This window comes from Centruroides vittatus, unplaced genomic scaffold (assembly GCF_030686945.1).
Source record: "Centruroides vittatus isolate TY-2023 unplaced genomic scaffold, ASM3068694v2 contig_347, whole genome shotgun sequence".
Classification (NCBI taxonomy): domain Eukaryota; kingdom Metazoa; phylum Arthropoda; class Arachnida; order Scorpiones; family Buthidae; genus Centruroides; species Centruroides vittatus.
The window spans coordinates 2,416,714-2,439,112 of record NW_027122171.1 but is presented as its reverse complement, the minus strand read 5'-3'; the positions used below and the strand labels follow the sequence as shown (position 1 = coordinate 2,439,112).

The window sequence follows — 22,399 nt, the reverse complement described above, 5'->3', positions numbered from 1 at the left end:
TCTTTAAAATTCATTATGCTAGTAGTTATTTAAACATACATAAATAAGCGGCCGGATGATCGAGCGGTCAAAGTGGCACCGTTCTGAGGAGAATCGGGACTGGTCGAAAAATTCCCAGGAATTTTTCGGAAGTGGTCCGTCCGGATATATCGGCCCCATCCCTCACCACCCGGCCTCGTTGTGGGCCTGCCCGAACCCATAATGGGCTTTCTAAAAGAGGCTCTCTTAGTGCCCACAGGGCGGAGAGAGTTAAGAATTATGCTGTACTAAAATTTGCCGCAGAAAAATTAAAAAGCAGATGGTTTATGAAATTAAATTACATATACAGTACTGTATATTACTTTAGCTATTAACTTAAATTTTAAATATTTTTAGAGTATAAAAATATCAGTTTAATGAAGATTTTTTAAAAATTATACACGTATTCTATTACTTTTAGATTTCACTAATTTTATTGAAATTAACACAAATTAAAGTTCAATATGGACTTGTACATCGTCACGATCACGTTCTTGAATATCACCTGTATTCTTACACCATGCTTAGCATTCTGAACAACACGATCCTATGTACTGTACAGTACAGTACTGTGCGTCACTAAATCAAACATTTACAATGAAAGTACAATTTTAAAATGAGACATTAATTTCAAAAACATAAAAGTAAAATTTCGAAATTTTAATATTAAAGTAATGAAATAATTATAGTAAATTAAAAAATGTATTGATTTAATTAATGAAAAATTGCGTGATCTGAAATAAGATCGTTACATAACATTCGTCAGAAATTCTTTCAAACTCTTAAACAACATTGGTCGAAACCGTCATGACGTCAAAGAAAGCGCGTATATTCCTTAAAGGAGATATAAACTAGTGAGTAAACAAATAAGTTGTTGACACAAAAAATTATAATTTAATTAATAATTACAAGTATTATGGTATATTTTGAATTACGTAATAATATAGTAATATATGTAACAGTTGTCACGAATACGTCACAAGTTGTATTTTAGTTGTTTAAGAATGGTTGAAAAAGCTTATGCCAAGAGATTTACTTAATATTTTAATGTATATTAGTACAAGGTAGGTAAATAATTATACATTTAGATATGGAAGTTAATCAAAATTTTTAAATTCACGATTAACATTAATGCTTATTGTGGTATAGGCCTATACAGTAGTGTCATGTGATGTATGATACATTACATACAAAAGGGAAAGAGGATGTCTAAAAATTAAAACAGTTAATTCTTTAATGTGAAAACCATATTACATTCACATACATCTGCACAGAACGCACTAGAAGAGAGTGTTTTGAAAAAAGAATATTAATTACTTCAAATGTAAATGCACAATTTGAAATTTTCAAGAATTTAATTTAAAAAACAGTTGATTATGAAATTTGTATATCAAAATTAGAAAATTATCATGAAAAATTTATCTTAGATATTCTGTCTTTTCAATGGTCAATGTATAAAAGTATCAAGTCTGTGTCAAACTTCAGAAATTTTCATGTGTGGTTTTGACTTGGATATGTCAAGATTCTATGGGATGAACCTGTGATGGGTAGGAAAAAAAGACTTTAGTGCCTGCAGGATGATTGAAAAAGCAAATTAAATATTATGACATATCAACATAAAATTGACTTTTGATGAAAATATATATTCCATTGCTGAAAGGTTGAAATGCATTATATTTATTGATACATTATGTTTGCCTAAAGCAAGATCTAATATTTCTGATTTAAAATTATGTATAAAATAATGGTCTGTGATTATTGATTAATGCATATATTATCTTGCATAAATGTTTATCATGACGTATACTGTTATCATTAGTGAATGTATAGGCCCAAGTGATATTATTTAAAATCAAAGAATTAATGTCTTTAAGATATATTTACTATTTTTGTTTTAACCATATAGTTTTTGTGGAAACTTCTAAATTTTGCAATTTGACTGAGTTTTTACTATTTATCTTCACTAGTGAAGATAAATAGTAATTCTTAATATTTAAATTTAAACTATTCTAGTATGTTAATTCTGTAATTAAATGCTTAAATATTGCTTTTTGTTTACTTACAGAACTGAAAATATTGATTTATAAAAGATATTTTGGTTAATGTTACCTATGGTTCCAAGATGGTGGCTCATCTGATTCCAGCAAGGAAACAGTGGGATGTACAGCATTGTAACCTAACCTAACCTAACCTATTCTAATAATTTTGTTGGTAATAATTATGGTAATTTATTAGAATAGGTTATTAGGTTAGGTTAGGTTAGAACGTGCGTCCCCACTGTTTCCCTTCTATTTGCTGGAATCAGAGACAAGCCGCCATCTTGGAACCATTAGGCTAACTGATATTTTTTATTTTCTTTAATATAAAAACTAATTTCCTTTAACTGTTATTTATTTGTATGTGATACAATAGACTCTCAATTAACTGAAACCCATGTAATTGTGGTTTTGTATTATATGAATTGTAGAACAAATGAGGTATATATATATATATATATATATATATATACAAATATAAACAACTTTTTAAACCCGATACATTATAATAAACTACTACAATTCTGAACAATTTCCTTTATAAAAAATATTGCTGATTTTTGTATGAATTTCTGTTTTTGAATTTTTCTGATAGAGGAAAATTTGATTTTTCTTTGTTTACATGATGACTGCCTCTTGTTATATGCCTTTTTGTGATATTTTGCTTTGTTAATAATTTCTTTTGTTACAGTATACTCATGACAGTTTCTGTCAATTAGTTTATTGACTTTCACTGCTATTATTAAGGACAATGATTTTTCTGAATGTGATTTATTTCCTATTGCTGTCTTACTTTTTCTTATACTGAATATCTTTTTCTTTTGCTACATACCAATGCAGGGAATGCCCTGCAATGTTGTGTGGCAAAAGAAAAAGATATTCCCACAAATCTCAAAGAACCACCTGGTCTCTTTTCATAAGAAAGCTCATACTGTATGGCCTGTATGTTATTAGGTGATGAATCAGATGTTTTTTCATTTTGGACAGAGAAACTAGTAATGCTCAATAATTTGACCTAACTGTAAAAGTAACTCGTTTCCTTTCACTGATGACTAAGCCGTAATTGATTAAACTGCCAGACTTGAAGATGCAATTTATCATATCTGCCATTTAAAATTATCATATTTGAGCCAAGATTCTCATACCCATATCAACAACATATAAAAAATACCAATCTTGGTACTTTTCAAATTAAATGAACCTGAGAACATCTTTATGGTTAACTTCAGTCATTTGTAATAAAATTCATACAATGTCTTTAGCATATATATATAGCTGACCTGGCTACGCGTTGTTGTGGCTCAAAATGTATCTATTATAAATGTGTAACACTTCCCCTGTGGGGGGAATTTCAGAAAATCCCTTCTTAGTGTACATTCTCTTGACATACCCTATTAAAACACAATCAAACACACATCTAAAATAGTATAATAAAAGCTGAGTTCTTCACAGTAAGCCTTAATCCTGTCCCTCTCCCCCGCAAGGAAACATCGAAAAATCCCTTTTTAGTGTATATTCTGTTGATGTAACCTATTAAAACTCAAAAAACACATCTAAAATAGTATAATAGAAGCCAAGTTCTTCATGGTAAGCCTTAATTCTGTTCATCTCCCCCAGTGGGGGGAATTTCGACATGCATATTATATAAAAACACGTGTGTATTCGAATGCAACGTTGTGTCAAAATTTCAAAGGAATCAGTAGGAACAAACGAACGTTATATTTTATTTATAAAGATAGATAGAAAATGATCTGCTTTAGTCCATTCTCACAGAAAAGCAAACTTAGGTTGTCAGAGTTAGCACCATCTGTTGGACATAAAAGTCTTAATCCATATATAAAGATATTTTTGGAAGGGGGGAAATGGTGGTCTTCACATATGCCACAAACCTTTGCGGGAGTGTATTAAACAACTTCCCAAAGTTTCATGGCAGTCGGATAAATGGTGTAGTAATGCATGAAGGACAAACAGACAGACATACATTCGTTTTTATACATATAGATTATGCTCATTAAATAAAGTGTTTGTGTGATAATATCAAATTATTTACAAATGCTGGCAAATAAGGAAAAGTGGCCTGTCCACCGATGGAGTATACAAAACTAAATGGTCAACACTAAATGCTAATGGTTGGTAACTATGCTTTAGTGCTTTGCTAATGTGGTACTTTTTAATTATATTCATGTTTTGGGTTTCTTTTTTGTTATCTTTACCTTCTTATCATTTTTTAAGCTACTGCTATTGCACACTTAATAAATGATTTGTGTAAAGTATGTTTTTAAAGTTATATGCACTAGCAAGTGAGAAAACATCACCATTTTGCTTTAAGGTAAAATTTGTTTTATAAGTGGTGTGGAACTTAACCATCATATTAGCTACTTATGTAGTGTTACCACCTGTCTGGTTTTCACCTGGACAATCCAGGAATTGACTCACTGTCCGGGTGAACTATTAATTTTGTCCGGGAATTTGGTAGAAATTGTGAAATTATGATGAAACAAAGTTCTTGCAAATATTGTTATAAATTTACACCATTTGAACAATGAAAGACCTCACACTCACTGAAACTCATCTGCCATTCTGCCATGTTACTCTGTTTATGCTGACGTGTGATGCGCAACCTGCCTGCCTCTCAACCTTTCTTTTTTTTTTCCTTGTATGTTACTCCTACGCAAGTCCCTAGTCCCTAACTGTAACTGATTTAGAACCAACATGTATGTTATTCTTTGCATTGTAAAATGACTGCACATGCGTCAGGAATTCCTTTGTTTGAACAAACTTGACCTGCCGTCTGGGACAGTGAGTTTGTAAAGGTGGCAACACTATACTTATGCCTACATTTCATATTCTGAAAATTATAAAATAAAAACAGAGAAGAAACATAAACTAACAACATTTTAAACCAAAAACCTAGATTATTTTATAGGTTCTCTTAAAGCTAAATTCAATTCAATTACAATGAAATTTTGTACTAAAGATTTATTTATGTCCACAAAGTAATGCTATATAACAGATGGTCAAACCTTGTCACAAAAGGAGCCATACATTCTGCATCCTCTATTGCAACATTTCTCAACCTGTTTGAGTCTAAGGACATGTCTGAAAAAAATTCTACAGACCACAAAGTTATGTAGGCCTAATTTTTTTTTTAAACCTATGTACACATCATCAACATTTAGGACATAAAGTGCCATTTATAACAATAAATCTAAAAGAATTTTTTGAATACATATGGAAACATAATTAATGAAATTGGAAGTAAACTATTAAAAGTGAATCATTGCTGATCAAAGTTTTAATCTTTATTAAATAAATAATGTAATATAATTGTTACTACTTACTTTTAATGAGACAGTTGAGCTTGTCAGCCCTTATGGAGTTCCTGGATAGCTGGCTCAATATTGGTTGAATTCATTCAAAGATCGGCACGCAATTTCTGTATTTTGGTTTTATTTGAAGGAGTAGGCCTAATGAAAATCCTTTCTCACAAAGATAGGTTGTTGAAAACTGTATGACAATTTTTAATGCTGCTTCAGGTAATTCAGGAAATTCACTTCTTACTGAAGGCGAGATCCAGAATTGGGACAAACTAAGATCATGAAATTTCATTTTAAGCTGACTGTCATGAGAAAACTCAATTAACTTTTTTTTTTATAATGAAAGGTTGTTCCCATGATTGTAAGCCTGAAATAGATCACAAATCCACAAATTTTATTATGAAGTTATTCAGAAAACATGTTCCAAATTTCTGTTTCATAGCTTTGTGATGGTCACAAACCCATTTGAGAAACTCAGAATCAAAAAAAGTAATATTTTCCACTAAAAAAGATTCCAATGTTGGAAAAGATGCAAATTGTCTGTCTTTTACATAACTAATCCATAACATCTGTTTTTTCTTGAATGCTTTTATTTTGTCATAGACATCAAGATCAGTTAAAGAATCTTCCTGAAGGGAGAGATTTAGTTCACTTGATTTAGAAAAAAAATGTCTGAAAGATAAGATAGTGCTATTAACTATGCTCTGTCAACAAGGAGTAATGCAAAATCAGAATTCATTTACAAACAATAAAACTTTGCACCTTAATTTAAGTCTGCCTGCAAATCATTTGTCCCATTATCACAGACCACAGGTTGAGAAACATTGCTCTATTGGAATGCCTATTGAATGCTGCATCAACTATTTATATTATATGTAGTTAAAACAGTATAGTTATCACTATTTATAGTAAATATATAAAAGTACCAGTGAAGTAAAACAACTTCACTGATACTTTTTGACCAACTATATACTTTAACTCCTTTGACTTTTTGAATGTACTATACCTAAGTTGCCTGTTCAAGGTTAAGTTACAAGCTACACTTACAACTCGTGTGTATATTACTATTACTATCTGTATCTGTGTAATATACAAGCAGATTATAATTGTAAAAAAACATACAGTGAACTATTTCCTGGCATCCTGGGAAATAATTATTTTTAAATATAAAATATAAAAAATATCTTGAAGTCGAATAATATAATTATTTTTCATTTTTAAAAGTAATTTAATACATTTTTCAACCTCTAAAATCATAATATTAATAATTCTGTGTAAAATATGTATTAAAATTATTTTTGAATTATGTAGAAATTTTCACAAATAGAAAAATATTTATTAAAGTTTTTTAGAAACTGCTTATAAAAAAAAAAAAAATGCCTTTGAATTGAGTTGAAAATTTAAAGAAAAAATGAACTTAGATCAAACTTCTAACTTAGAAGGTAATTTTTGTTTTTCAAATAAAACATAATTCAAAATATCATTGTCAATTTTTATAAGATTTTGAAAACCAAAGATGGTCAGCACTACAATCATTCAATCTGGTTATTATTTTAGTAATGAAAAGTCCTGCTACTGAGAATGCTCATTCCGATTCAATTGATGTGAGTGGAATCATGTTTAATGCATTTAAGATTAAGAAGACAGATGTTACGTGTTTTTCACCTGTAGCCCAGAAGATTTCTAGTTTATTTTTGAGATTGTAGTACTACTTTCACTCACTAGTATTCTTGATTTGTCTACCTCAGCCGCTTTAATAGAAACATCAAGCTTATAGCCTGATAATTTGGCAGTTCATTTGTCTTTAATAATCAGGTTTATGAAGAAAAACTTCATACTTGCAGACTTCATACTTGTTTGTATCCTTGTCCAATTTGCACAACCTGGCATTATGCAGTTATTGAAACTACTGGGAATGGTTAAAAAATAAAACAGCATTGGTGCAATTATTTGAGATATTACAGGTTCTGACAAGTAAAGAATTTTCAGAGTTCTGCCACAAACATTGATTATTGACCATTTGTGACATGCCATAACAAGCAAAAATTAAAAAAACTAATAAGTAGGTTCAAAATTAATAAATACAAATATGACAGTTTATGAGTTAATTATACTTTCTATTTGCAAAATTTCCTCAACCTTAACACAAAAAAAGAAAAAAGTGAACTTTTAAGAAATTTGCAGGATTTTCTGGGATAAGAATTTCCTGAGTTAAAAGAACAGCCAGGATCTCGTTTAAGAAACCCTAGTAAGTACGGTAGATGTACCAGTTTTGGCCGAGTGTACCAGTTCTGGCCAGAAAACAAATTTAACTTAAAAATATAATCACCACATATTCAAATCTGTCCAATGAAACAAACTTTTATTGTTAACTATTCACACAGTTAACAATAAAAGTTTGTTTCATTTGTGATTATATTTTTAAGTTAAATTTGTTTTCTGGCCAGAACTGGTACTACACTGGCCAAAACTGGTACATCTACCCTAGTATGTAGAAAGTTTATAAAAAGAAATTTTATAAGTATGTGGGAACTGCAATAGAGTTTATATTCTGTTAGTTCAACTATTGACATATTGTTGGATTTCAGTGAAAGCTATGAAAGTTATAATCACCTTTAACTATTGTTGCCTCATTGTCCTTACTTCAATTCTTATTATATTTGTCAACTTGGACTTACATTATTAACAGGACTGTTAAACTGGTGTTAAGTATTAATGCAAAATTGAGCAAAAGTTCTTAAAGAAAACAGACTTTCTTTATTGAGCCTCCTGATAAATGTTGACAAATGTAATACAGTCATCTTTAATTTAAGTAACATCATTACATTATATCAATTGAACTGCGTTATTTTGTTTCAGGGACAGAACATATATAATTTAGATCATTTAACCAAACTAATTGATTCACTAAAATCATGATCTTTAAACAAGTTTACTGTTATTTGTACTAAATTTTTATTATTTATTGTTTTGAAGATAAGTAAGTAGACAAACTCCAATTACTCTATAAAACATGGTATTCAAAATAGTACAGCACCTCCATATGACTGAATGGGGCATCTCATTGCATGCTAAACTACAGGTATTTTAGTACAGTAACTGTTAAAATAGATTTATTATTACAAATACTATTACTTTATGAAAATATTATTTGAAAAAGAACATAAAAAGAAGGATAAAGTAAATCTCAGGAAGGATAAATGCACTCCAAGCCCCTTCCCTGTAGTTGCCCTTACTTAGCATCAATAAAGTTTTGATGGCATCGTTATTGCTAAATTAATAATTTATACATTGAACAATATTGAAAAAGTTACAAAAAACTATTAGTTTTTAATCTATTTACATAATTATAATCTAAGTTAGAAAAAAATTAGTTTTAAATATATTTTTTCTTATGCTGAAATATTTATTACAGTTTAAAACACAAATAAGATTATCATAAATTATTTTCAAAGATATCAAATTTACATTAATCTTAAATATTTTCAAAAGCTTATAAATTCAGCATCAGTGAACCGTTTATAATTACAAAAGCAACAAAATTTAAGAAACAAATTTAGATGAATTTCAATGTTCTTACTGGTATTTATTTGTGTTTTAACTTGTATTAAAATTTTTATAAAATCAAACATATGCATATGTAATTAAATATATTTATATAACAATTACTTTTATTAATAATCAAAAATATATAAAATAAAATTGTTACCCAGATGAATTTATTCTAGGAATTTAAATATCTTTCTAGGATGTAAAATGGGAAAAACTACTCAAAAGTCAACAGAAAGTGAATCAAATGGCATTATCAATAAACAATTTCACAAAACAAAGCATAAACAATTGATTAAAAAGACTATTTCTCGAGAAACAAGTGCCATTTATAAAAGCAAATTGCGTAGAGAAACTATTAAAAGGAGAAATACTGCTTTTGTGAGAAATTGTAAGCAGTTAATATCTGAAGAGAAATTACAAGAAAGATCTAAGAATGAAAAAGAATTGTATGATGCCAACAGTAAAAAACAAGCTAATTTGAAAAATCCCAAAAGTTTAAAATTTTTATCTCAGATGTATAAAAATGAAAACTTGCAAAAATCTGCTATTAACCTCAGAAACTCTGTCCTTCCAAAAAAGCAAAAACAATCAACATCACAAAAATCTTTACGTGAGATAAGTCATAAAATTTCTGGTAATGAATATACTTTTGATCAAGATAAGTTTCTAAAAGTAAAATTAAATAAATTAAAACTCGATACTCAAACTAAAAAAGCTATTTCACAATATATAAATTTACCTAAAAATGATAATTTTAAAAATAATAATAATTCAACAATGCTCAAAGATGTACAAGTTGTTTGTAAGAAATTAGACTTACATATGTGTAAAAATTATGTATTAAATTGTGAGACTAAACCTGTACATCAGAATTTATTTGTTCTTTGTGAGAAAATAGATCCTAGCAACTACTTAAGATCAAAGAACAAATCTAAAGATGAAGATTTATTAGTTGAATGTAAAAAATCATTAAAAAAAAAATATGCATCAGATGTAAAGACTGAACTTAAAGGTCTGCAGTTATCAGTTGTATGTGAGAAATTAAACCCAAAAAATTATACATTGAGCTCAATTATTGAAAGTAAAAATACAACAGACATTGAACAAGATACAACAGTGAAAGGTTTGGATAAAAATGAAACTAATGGCGTTTTGCTTTTGAATGAAGATTCTTGCAATTCTGTTAATTTGTTAAATGACTTTAATATTGAATCAAATGCCACAGATACAAAAATATCAAAAGAAACAATTAGTTCAGGAAAAAAACCATATAAAAATGAAATTTTCAATTTTGATTTACCTCATTCATCTGAAGTTAGCCTGAACTATAATTCCAGTGAACTCAATACAACTGAACTTTTAGATTATAAAAGAAATGCAGAGAAAAAAAGTATTTCAATAGAAGATATTGATGATAAATGTTTGCAGTCTCCATCTTGGTTAGTGGATTATAAATCAGACAAATTATTGACACCCGACGATGAAACAAGTTATGAAGATAACTTGGAAGCAACTTCGTCAGATAAGGGAGCATGGTGTGTTGTGTCTTAATTCTCAAAGAGAAAATGTTGACATTTTTTAAAAATTTAAACACAAATACAAGACAATCAGATGTAAGTTTCACAAAAACCTTTCACTCTTTCTCTAGCAATTTCTTAAGTCCATTAGATAGGAGAACAAACATTTTCAGCCATTTTAATGAAAGGTTTTTGTGAAACTTACTTAAAGAAGCTCTAGCTTTCCGTGCTTGGATTTAATCAGATGTATATTTTGTATACATGATTTGCACAAAATTGCAATAAAATATAAGAATGTAAGTATTTTAATATAATATAATAATTATATATTACTTCTTATATTATATTATATTAAAATGCTTCTTAAATTAATAATATAATTATTAGAATATACTGTATAATTAGAATATAATATAATTATTATATTATATCAACTTCACAATAAACTATGATAAAAAGAATGTTTTCATATTTTTATGTGTTTCTTTCATTTCTTCATTTATAAATTATTTCATAAATTTTGTATAAATGCATTTTTATATATATTTAAAGTATAATAAAACTTGCTGTTTTAAATCCAGTTTCAAAAAGTTTTTATTAATTTTACAAATATGAATATGATATGTGAACTTATTTCAATAATTTTTATACAAATTTTAACAAATATTTGAAGTGAATGACTATTTTGTTGAATGCCTATATATGTATAGTGCTGGACAAAACTTTAAAGACTAGCAATAATTAAAGACCACCTAAACAATTAATTTTATTAGAATTACTGATTCAGTGATGCTTTAAAAACATAAAATAATAGATTTATACAATAATGAAAGTATTGGAATATTTCTTTCAAAGAGTAGAAAATCAGCTAATTTAAGTTAATTATTTACATTTATCTTTCAAGTTTAAGTTATTTTTTTCAGGTATGTGAAAATTTGAAGGATGTGTAAGTATGTAAAGTGATTTGTTTACAAAAAATATGACAAATGTGGGGAAAGGTGTAAAACTTAAAACATCAATTTATCTTGGTTCCTTTATGTTACAATTACAAAATTATCATGCTGTAGCTGCCCAAATAGGAAGAAGACACACTTGTATTTATCATCTTTTTTAATATAATTATAAACAACTTGATGAAAAACAACTGTGGAAGCTTAGAGGAAAATTTTGAGGGTTGCAAGCATTGTGACATCAGCATTGAAAATTGTGAATCAGTTAGATATAAAAGTTCATCTTCATACTGTTCAAAGAGTGATAAAATCGTCAGGATGATTGAAACAGTTCAACCTGATGGTTTGAATGGTCTAAACTATTATTTTTGGGATTTGCACAAAGAGAGGATTTTTTATCTTGACAATAGATGGATGGTGGTTCCACATGATAATGTGGGGTGCCATTTCTTGCAAGGGAAATCCACCTATTGCATTCAAAAAAGTATCTTGAGCTGATTGAAAATAATTTACTTCCAAATGGGTGAAAATTAGCAGGCAGAAAGTTTTATTTCATGCAAGACAATATGTCCATTCAATTTGCACCACAAAGGATTGGTTTCAGAAAAAAAGTCTAACTGTTGGATATCCAGATCTTAACCTGATCAAGACTCTCTTGGATATGCTCTCAAGGACCATATATAAACGGTACAGTTGCAATGGAGAGAGAATTTCTCTTTGACATCAGAAAACATTCCTTGTGCTTGAAGCTCCAAGAGTAAATTGTTGGTTGTATGTTGCCACCTTTTCAAAGTTGTTGACCCAGACAATTGATTTGTTCCAACATAACTCCCTGACTGGTTTGAATTTGAAACTGTATGAGGAATGTGCAATGCCATTTTACAACCGGATTTTCGTTTCTTGGTGTTTCACATCAACCAAAATCACACAATTGCAAATGGAACAGCAAAGAACTTTTCTGTCTGTGCATATGCTTTCATCTTTAAACTTATTTGCTAAAATGTTCAGTTTAGACGCGGACAATTTTGCCATTTTTTAATTTCGCTGACACCGACCAAAGGAAATTAGAACTGTTGCACTTACAAGTCAGGGTAAGGTGACCTCAATACAGAATTTTCTAGATTGTTCTTTTCTTAGAAAAGAAAACATGTGTTGCAGATTTTCAGTGAATCTGTTTACATTCTTAAAACAACCCTAAGGCTTAGTTGTTTAGTCCAGAAAATTTTGCTTTTCTCCTTTTCTCTCAACGAAAGAAAAGAGTAAGCTAATTATCATATTTTTTTCCTCAGCATACGTGATCTGGTTTAACGAATTTGTTTTCCCCCTTCAAGTGAATGAATAAAAACCACCAAAAAAAGAAAAAGAGAGATAATTGTCAACATATTCTTTGAAAATGTAAAAAGTGGGTAGATGGGTGCAAAATATATGGTTTGGATGCTAGTCACTGTTTTGGGGGCAGGTTTGCGATTTGGTGTGCTAAACAATTTGGCAATGAGTGGGCCTACTGCACTAAAACCAACTTAGTTTGTCTTTTTACACTCTGCCCCTTTCAAAAATCGAGTGGGTGCGGCACCCAAAAATCTGGACCTTAGTGATGACCGACGATTTGGTGGACAAAGTGGATCAATTGGTGCGAGAAAGGCGTCAGTTCGCGATTTCTGAGCTCAGTGAGGAGTTTCTTCAAATTTCAAGGTCCACACTGTCAATGTTCCCTCTAAGCTGCGCGGCCGTGCACTGCTCAAATCATTTCCGCGCAGGCGAGTAATGCACACTGATTTGAATTGTTGTTTACGCTCTGTCTGCAACATAATTATTGCTACGTATATTTCGATTAAATACATTAAATCATTGACAAAAGATATTTTGTATGGAAGTATGTTTTAAAATGAATTTTAGTCTCTATAATTAATTAATTTAATTTTTATAGGAAAAAATAAGATTTTATATATATATGCTCAGCAAAAAATTTTTTTGCTCAGAGAAGTACATGTTCCGCTCAGCTACAAAAAAAAAAAAAATATAGAGGGAACATTGCACACTGTAAACCGCTGACTGACAGTGTTCAGTGGCGTAGGGTAGTGGGGGCGGCAAAATTTCACAATAAATAATAATAATACAATACACCTGTACAATACACAATAATAATGATTGTTCTTGCCAAAAAGTTCTTTAGAATTACTGTATATTTTAGTCTTAAATTGAGATACCTAAATAAGGGGAGGCGAAATTTTCCTCCGCCCCGGGCGGCTGACACTCACGCTACGCCACTGACAGTGTTAAAGGTTGGTTGAATGGCTTGGCGGCAACGTTCTTCGACATGGGATACAAAAGCTAATGTCACGGTACGATGTGTGCCTATATCGAGAAGACAATTATGTGGAAAAACAGATGAAGACTGTAACTACCTTCTATAAATAAAGTGGTTTTGTTCTTCATTCTTGTTTTTTTATTCTGGATCGGTGGAGGTTGAAGAAAAATAACCCTTGTATAAAAATTAATATGATGATGTTGATTAATGATAATAGTAATAAAAAGATTGTTAAGAACTTTATATTTTAATTATTAAAATAAATTGTTCATTCAAATCATTAAATTTTTATATTTTTAAATTTGTTCACGTAAAGTCTTTTATAAATAACAGTACCTATTAATTAAATAATTAATCCCTATGTATATATAATCGAGACGCGTTGATGATGATGATAATCAGCGCAGAGCCCAAACGGTTAGGGGTTGAAAGTTGAAATTTGGTACACAGGGTACGTCACGAGAAGCACACTAAGAAGGGATTTTTCGAAATACATCCCCACGGGGGAGAGGGACAGGATTAAGGCTTAACACTTCCATCAACGATGGAAGTGTCAAGTAACAATGGAATTGTTAAGAGAAAGCGATGTGCAAGACGCAGATGCAGTTTTTTTCGTTTTTGCGGAAAATCGAACGTATTTTTAGAACCATCTAAAAACTCTCCACTTAGTCCGGAAACAGGGGGACCCAATTCTTGCATTCTGTGAAAACGGGTAAGCTTGACTATAATGTAATAATCTTAATCTTCGCTATCGTTACTTTTGCCCGAGCAACGCCGGGCTGACTCGCTAGTAATTATATATTTTGGACCTAAGGTTTTTAGGATTTTATAAAAAAAAATTCTTTGTTAAAATCTTTCTATAAAATCATGCCTAAATATTACGTAAGATAGGTAAGGGGAGGGGGAATCAAAGGAAATATTACGGTTTCTTACACGGGTGGGTGGGGTCTAGAACAGGCCTGGCCAACCAAAATTGTTTCGCGGGCCACTTTGATCACGCGTAACATTACGGTGGGCCATAATTTAGGCAAATATGCTTTTAAAAAAGTAAAACAAATACAAAATGAATAAGATTTTATTGTTATACCAAGAGTTTGTACTCGCACTTGCGCATTATAACAATGACACATACAAATTTTCATTTGTTTAATTGTTTTGGTATATACATAACAGAAAACAAAAGTTTTAATAGATATATAATATTGCTTAGTGGGTCACACAGTTTAACGTGACGGGCCGCGGGTTGTCCAGGCCTGGTTTAGACTGACCAAAATCGCCCTTACGTAGTTTATGGACGGCCCCTAAGCTATAGTAAAAACTACCCGGTTAGTATATTGTATTAAATTACATTTTATAATAAATTTATTATAATAATAATTAATTTAATAAACTTATTTTAAAAATATTTAATTAGCTTTTGTGGAGCGTGCTATCAGATAGGCTTGATTAATCAATACATTATAATAAAACAACTCGAAAGGCCCGATGCAGGCATCGGGGCATACTAAGTTACAAATAATAATAAACTGAGTATTATACTGTAAATATATAAAATAATTTATATTATTAATTTAAATAATAGCTAGGGGCCCAGGAATTTTTCGGGGGTGGTCCGTTCGGATATGTCGGGCCCCGTCCCTCACCACCCGGTCGTCCCATTGTGGGCCTGGCCGAACCCATAATGGGCGTACTAAAAGAGGCCCTCTTAGTGCCCACAGGGCGGAGAGTTAAAAAAAAGGGGTGCCCCTAGTGGCCATTTTTGGCGTACCGTGACAGAAAGAAAAAAAGCCCATTTTTTAGATTAATAAAATAATGTAAAGGATAAAAATTATTTCAAACAACTCTTATCTTAAAACCGATGGAGTCAGATAAAATCATTCTTTTTCTTATTTGTACTATATATGTTAGTACACGGAAAATTAATCTCCACTCTTTTCTGACGTACAGAGGCTAGAAATTCTACGGTACTCTAATCTGTTTACTTAAAAACAAATCTGAATAAAATTAAAAATTGTAAGGCAAACAGGTAAATCAGGGGTCCCCAACCTTTTTGTACCTAAGAGCACATTCTAGAATACCGGCCGGACGGCGGGCACCATTTATTTTTTCAAGGTGAATTTATACTGGGACATAGTTAATAATACATACACATAATGTACAAAAAACATTTAATTCCAAAAATGTAATAAAACATACACAAGACTATTAACAATAATTTTTACAGAACAAGTAATTACTAAACAATGCATACAAAATCTACAGAGTATAAAAATTCTTTATAAAAAATATAAATCTGAAAGTAAATGTGATTTTTGGCATTGCATTTCATTGGACATTGCTTCATAATTAAGAGAGTTTGATGATATTCCTGCTCGTAAGCAATCGTCAAAATGTTCATCTGTAAGTCGTGATCTGTACTTTGATTTTATGATATTCAGTTTATTTCATTTCAGGTATGGGAAATTTGGTTGGTGATGATTTGGCGGAGGGGAAAAAAAGATCGGTCGCATTTCGCTTTGTGCTTTTATCTGTGTTGGACGCCATGTCTACTTTTGAGTGGTTAATCATTAAAAACGAAAAAAACTTTTACATAGCATTTTATTGAAAACCGAAATATTTTTATTTTTATCGTGGTCGCACAGCGGCGGGCACACGTAAAACAATCGGCGGGCGCTATGGTGCTCGCGGGCATAGGGTTGGGGACCACTGAGGTAAATCTTGAGAGAGAAAAATTTTTTTTTATTATTCATATTGTATTACCCCAATTTTTTAGCTTTATATAGTAGATACCACGAGTCACGGCAGTGACTCCTGGCCAAGTAAAAACGTCACCGACTGACTACATATACAGGAATCAGAGTTGTCGTTTTCGAGGGTCGATTTCTCCACACCCAAACACTTGAAGTAATTCCGAATATCTCGTTCGAAAGAAAATTGTTCTCTTCGGTAGTGTGCAAAATTTCGAGATTTTACGTAATGAGGTTTCCGAAATATAAGCAATTGAAAAGTTCAAAAATTGCCAAAAAAATATTTTCCTTTTCCTTTTTTTCTGTACCCCACAATGCAGATGATCGTAGAGAAAAAAACTACTTTTATATTTTTTTTTTTTTTTTTTTAACTCTTTCCGCCCTGTGGGCACTAAGAGGGCCTCTTTTAGTAGGCCCATTATGGGTTTGGCCAGGCCCACAATGGGGCGACCGGATGGTGAGGGACGGGGCCCGACATATCCGAACGGACCACCCCCGAAAAATTCCTGGGGATTATTCGACCCGTTCGGATTCGATCCCGGGTCCCCCAGAGCGGTAGGCTGCCACCTTTGCCGCTCGGCCATCCGGCCGTCTTACTTTTATATCTATGATGTTTTTGTTTGGATAAATTATACAAGTATAAAATCATTATTACAATTATTTCCAAGGTTTACATATCGGTATGGCTTCGAGAAATGAACAGTTTTCATCTTCGTTTCCAATACCCTATAGTGGTTTTCTACTTTACAACTCTGAAAATTGGACTCTACCGCATCAAACAGTATTTCAGAATTCCACAGACTGAGGCTTAATCATTATTAGTAAATGGGGTTCGGTGATTGCTGAAGTGGTCTGGACTTAAAAGTCGGACTGAGACATGCATTGGCTCTAGCAATGCAACACCCGTATGGAGACCAGCTTTCATTGCCTTCAACGGCCTTGTCCAAATCTTCTAATTTTATGTACTGTTTTGGTACAGTTTGGTGTAGTCCTGTTCTGCACTTTGAGTACTCTACCTAAGAGAGTTGGGCTCGCACTTATCGATCAAGGCTGCTCCCATAAATAACGGGGACCCTCTCCAGTGCGTCCACTGAGCTTGTAGGTCAGTGGACGCACTGATCCATAACTATAACCAACAGCTCGTTAAGTCTCTGTTTCCTTTACTTACTACAAGCATTCGAAGTATTGGTCTGGAGCTGTGACCAGTTTATATGGCCATTTTCCAGGGGAAGCCCTCTGTGGAAGGACACTCAAGAACACAGAGCCGCCCATCGCCACGTGGACATCCACAGGAGCAACAACCATCTCCTTGTCCAAGCTTTGTATGAAATGGGGAAATTTCTCGTGTCCCATCAAAACTTGGGTCACTAGTCAATTACAACTATCTGGAGAAGATTTGCCAACTTCGGTTACGAAGGAGGGTTGACCTACCTACTGTATTATGAGCCCAGAGCTCTTACCACTGTCATAGATTGTCGCAGTACTTTTTATGTAACTAGCTGGAGGTCCGTTATAAATGGGCCTTAGCCGTCTCATTGGCCAGGTGATTGGCTCACAATGGTTCTCTAAGTCAAGTTTTCTTTTTTTGATTCTTTCTGCCCTGCAGGAACTAAGAAAGATTCTTTTTTTTTTTTTTTTATCAAGCCCATTGTCAGTTTGACAAGGCCCACAACAGATAGGCTGGGTGGTGAGGGACAGAGTCTGACATATCCAGAGTGAAGGAGGATGCACACATGCGGCGCGGCAAGGAAAAGTGGTGTCGCAAACGCGTCTTCGCCGCGCGACAGCACAACCACACAACCGGTAATCCGTTTACATTTTGGCGCATGCGTTCAGCATTCAAGATGGCGAACGATACCGACGTTGCCGCTATCCACGTGTTTACAAATTTTGTTTTGTACGGCTTGTTTTATTTAGCTAGAAGATTTCGTCGAAGATTCGAATGAAGATTTTGTTTTAGAGATATCATATTGGCAAGAATCTTGCCGAGATATTTTGTTGGATCGATAAAGAACTGATGTACAAAATAGGCTTATTCTTGGCTAAAGTTGGTCGAATTCTATCTTTCGCGGCGGCCGCCGCCAAGACGCGTTTCTATCAGCCAATAACAATTCGTCTGGCAGTCACGTGAGAAAATACAATCACGTGGTGTTTTAATGGCGGAAAGTTCGACGTGATTAATCGAGATAACTAACATCAGAATAAAGAGGAAAGAATAATAAATTTAGCACAAATTCTACACAAATACAGTAATCATATATTATTTAATTCAAAGAACAAAACAACCGAATCTTACTCGAAATATATTCTTTATCGAGAGATCTTAATCGAAGAATAAGCCTATTTTGTACATCAGTTCTTTATCGATCCTACAAAATATCTCGGCAAGATTCTTGCCAATATGATATCTCTAATACAAAATCTTCATTCGAATCTTCGACGAAATCTTCTAGCTAAATAAAACAAGCCGTACAAAACAAAATTTGTAAACACGTGGATAGCAGCAGCGTCGCTATCGTTCGCCATCTTGAATGCTGAACGCATGCGCCAAAATGTAAACGGATTACCGCTTGTGTGGTTGTGCTGCCGCGCGGCGAAGACGCGTTTGCGACATCGCTTTTCCTTGCCGCGCCGCATGTGTGCATCTTCCTTAAAGAATGTGTCTGGAAGAATTGTAACATTCAATGTAATTTTATACTGTGTTTTACCTTATTTTATTTAATTTTATAACTTGTTACTTTCAAACGTTGTTATTAGGCGTAACCTTTGTAAAACCAATCCGTGTTTCATCCACCCTACAAAAAATATTTTATCTATATGCTAGTGCTTGGGATTTTGAGGTATGTTCCTTTTGTTTGTGTATGATGCGTGTTATTTCTCGTATTAAGTGCAACAAATTGTGCATACGCTGATGTATCTTAAATGATGTTTTAGTGTGCATATAAAGTTGTTCACTAATTTTTTAAAATTAAAGGAAACCAACCGTGCTATTATGACTGTCGTACGAGAACTGTATTTATAGATACCGCAGTAATTGTCATGCACTTTTTTGTCGCCTGCCAATCCGTTAAATGATGTTCGCAGGTGTGTGTTTTAAACTGAGGTGTTTTACTAGTTGCGAAATAATTTTTATGTTCGGTTTATAGTTAAATTTGTAGTTTCTTATGTTGCTTTATACCTTTTTTCATGTTTGGTTAGCTGAAGAGGGGCGAAAGCCCGAAACGCATATGTAAAATAGCGTACTAACTCAATAAAGATGGAAAACTTGCCCAGTGTTGATTAAGCGTCACTTCATTGTGCCAGTATACCAAATCGATTAACTTATTTGTATTTATACCTTTTGCAAGTCACAATTTATCTCTGATACTTGATATTACTTAAAATATAGAATGAGTCAAAAGTCACTTAATTCCCTTGTAAAATCAAACTAGGTTGGGTAAGGAAAATTTTGTCATAATAAAAACATGTTTTGCCATCTTAAATTCATCTCAAGATATTTAAATAGGAATGGGGTTGGTCATGTGATACAAGAAACGAGACTGGAATTTCGAAAAAATGCAACAGTGCACTTATCTTTTGTCTAACTTTAACAAATGAAAATTATGGAGAAATGATTCGAACCATTTTCTCCTTTTCTAGTGAGAGAAGACAATTCCAGATCATTTCGATATCTGTGGAGAGCCATAAGCAGTCTCAACTGTTAAAGCATACAGCAGGATTTTAACAATATTTTAGGAAAAATGGCATTTTATTGGTTATAAATTTACTGTGATAAAGAAGAACTTGTTATAACAATTTGATTTAATCAAAAAGTGATATTTCGACAATAGTGACAAGATACGTCATTATGTTTTACATGATTTAGAATGTGTTCTTGCATATTCTTTCGATCGATTTTAAGATATTTACACAATTTACATTCGTAACTATAAAACTTTTCATTATTTTTATTAAACTGTTCGTTTACTTCTACCAAATCCACCCAATTTTTTATAATAAATAAAGGCTTACTGTATATTTTGTCACAATTTCTACAACGAATCGAAGAATGAACCGATAATACTTTTTCGTGAAAACTTGTGCCAACATCTCTTACGTCCGAAGATGCAGAATTTTCAACATCACTCTGCATTAGATGATCGTATCCCTTCGAATGACATTCTGAACAGAACACGTGTTTTGATAGTAAATGATCTAAAATGTGTTCCTCCGCATATTTTCGCCGATCCCCTATAGTTCTTTGACAGATACAACACTTAAATGCGTGTTTCCAGCGATTTATAGTTTGAATTTGCAATAATTTACTAAAATACTGTTCTCCGGCAGCGAAAGTCGTCTTGCAATGTTGACAACGAATCACAGGACAAGATGATGATTTATCAACGAATGTGCCATAAAAAAATGAATTAAATTTGATGGACATCTTTAAATCTGTATTACTCGACTCGTCTGTTTTTTGCATTGCGCAAGACGGGCAAAAGATCTCTTTATTGATAACATGCAGCAGAACGTGTTCTTTCAAAAAATTTCCGTATCTATTAATTTCGTTGCAGATATTGCATTTGAATTTATATCTAAACCATTTAGTTGTTTTGTTTAATTTATGTTGCACTAATTCACTAGTTTCTGTTTTTACATCCGAAAATATTCCGTTACAAAGTCCACAAATCGTCGGTAGATTCGAAGAACCATAATGGTTTCTTAATTGTTTTGTTTCATAATCCGAGAGAGGTTTGGCGATGATGACGATTGGAGGTGATATACACGGTTCTAGTGATATTGCTTCAGTAAAATTCACTATCCTAAAAATCGATATTCCAAGAGACTGATGTGTTAAAATGTATTCGTTCATTATATCACTATCATTTATGTGTTTAGCGATAAAATTAAACGTATCCTCGTCCATATTTAATCTGCCGTGAAATTCTATTCTGTGCGGTTGCTTTAAAATCGGTCGAATTTTATCTCGATGAGGACTTTTGTAGCCTTGTTGAATTGCTATGGATAATAAAGTTGACTTTTCATCTGGAATGTTAGAGTCAGAAACAATGCATTTAGTCACTTGGCCAATTATTGTATGTGGAATATGGACTATAGCTGGTTCGGATAGTGTGTTTTCCCAATGTAATTCTTTGGTTGCTAAATGATCTTCTGTACTCATTTTGCTATCTTTTATAACGTTTGAAATTATTGTATATTTGAATTATGTCTAAAGAAACAATATTCCAAAACTTATCAAAATGTCATACATACGAAAAATAATAATAAAATAATGTTAATTGTTAATGGTTATTACGTACAATTTAAATGTTGTATTACTTATTCAATACATAATTAAGATATAAACGGGATCAAGTTTCTTTAATAAATATTTTTTCAATATACGGATGGTTGAGCAATAAAAGGTGGCAGCTGCCTCTCCGGGGACCCGCGATTGAATCTGGATGGGTTGAAAAACCCCACGAATTTTTTAAGTGGTGGTTCTTCCCTCCTGAAAGTACAACTTCCACTTGAAAGTTGACGTCAGCAGTGTATTTTCTGTGACTTTGCTTGCCATCATAAAAAAAATTTGCCCAGTTCTTCCACTGTCAACAAAGACAATATTGAAAAGGTTGTGCGCGTTAAAACAATTTATATTTAACATGTGATAATTTCAAAAGAAATAAAAATAGATCTTCATCGTATATTTTTTGGACAATATTTCATACGTTCGAGTAGTTTCACCCTCTTTCAATTTGAAAATTTTAAGTTGTAAGTATAAATTTCAAATAATAGCTTTCAAGATGGCGCCGGAATCTTGGTACACCCACACTGTGTATTGGTCTAATACAAAATAATTTAGGGATGTTTAGGTTTATCTAACATTAAGTATCCGAAAAATTGTTAGACTTGGAGCTTATAGGAAAGATTAGTAAAAAGGGTGTTGGACTAGCGTAACCGGTTATGTAACAAAA

The 22,399-nt window shown here is 32.1% G+C and overlaps 1 protein-coding gene across 2 annotated transcripts; it reads left to right on the top strand.

The window, feature by feature from the left end:
* The first annotated feature begins 792 nt into the window (after window positions 1-792).
* LOC136974315 (uncharacterized) lies at window positions 793-10,702 on the top strand. 2 transcript variants are annotated; one of them, XM_067269166.1, is made up of 3 exons: window positions 854-872; window positions 981-1,082; window positions 9,120-10,702. In XM_067269166.1, the coding sequence occupies exon 3, from the start codon at window positions 9,128-9,130 to the stop codon at window positions 10,472-10,474; it is 1,347 nt and encodes a 448-aa protein (XP_067125267.1). In that variant the 5' UTR covers window positions 854-872; window positions 981-1,082; window positions 9,120-9,127; the 3' UTR covers window positions 10,475-10,702. The 2 variants fall into 2 exon arrangements, with proteins under 2 accessions (XP_067125268.1, XP_067125267.1); XM_067269167.1 differs by lacking the exon at window positions 981-1,082 and having other exon boundaries at window positions 793-872.
* Window positions 10,703-22,399: the final 11,697 nt, after the last annotated feature.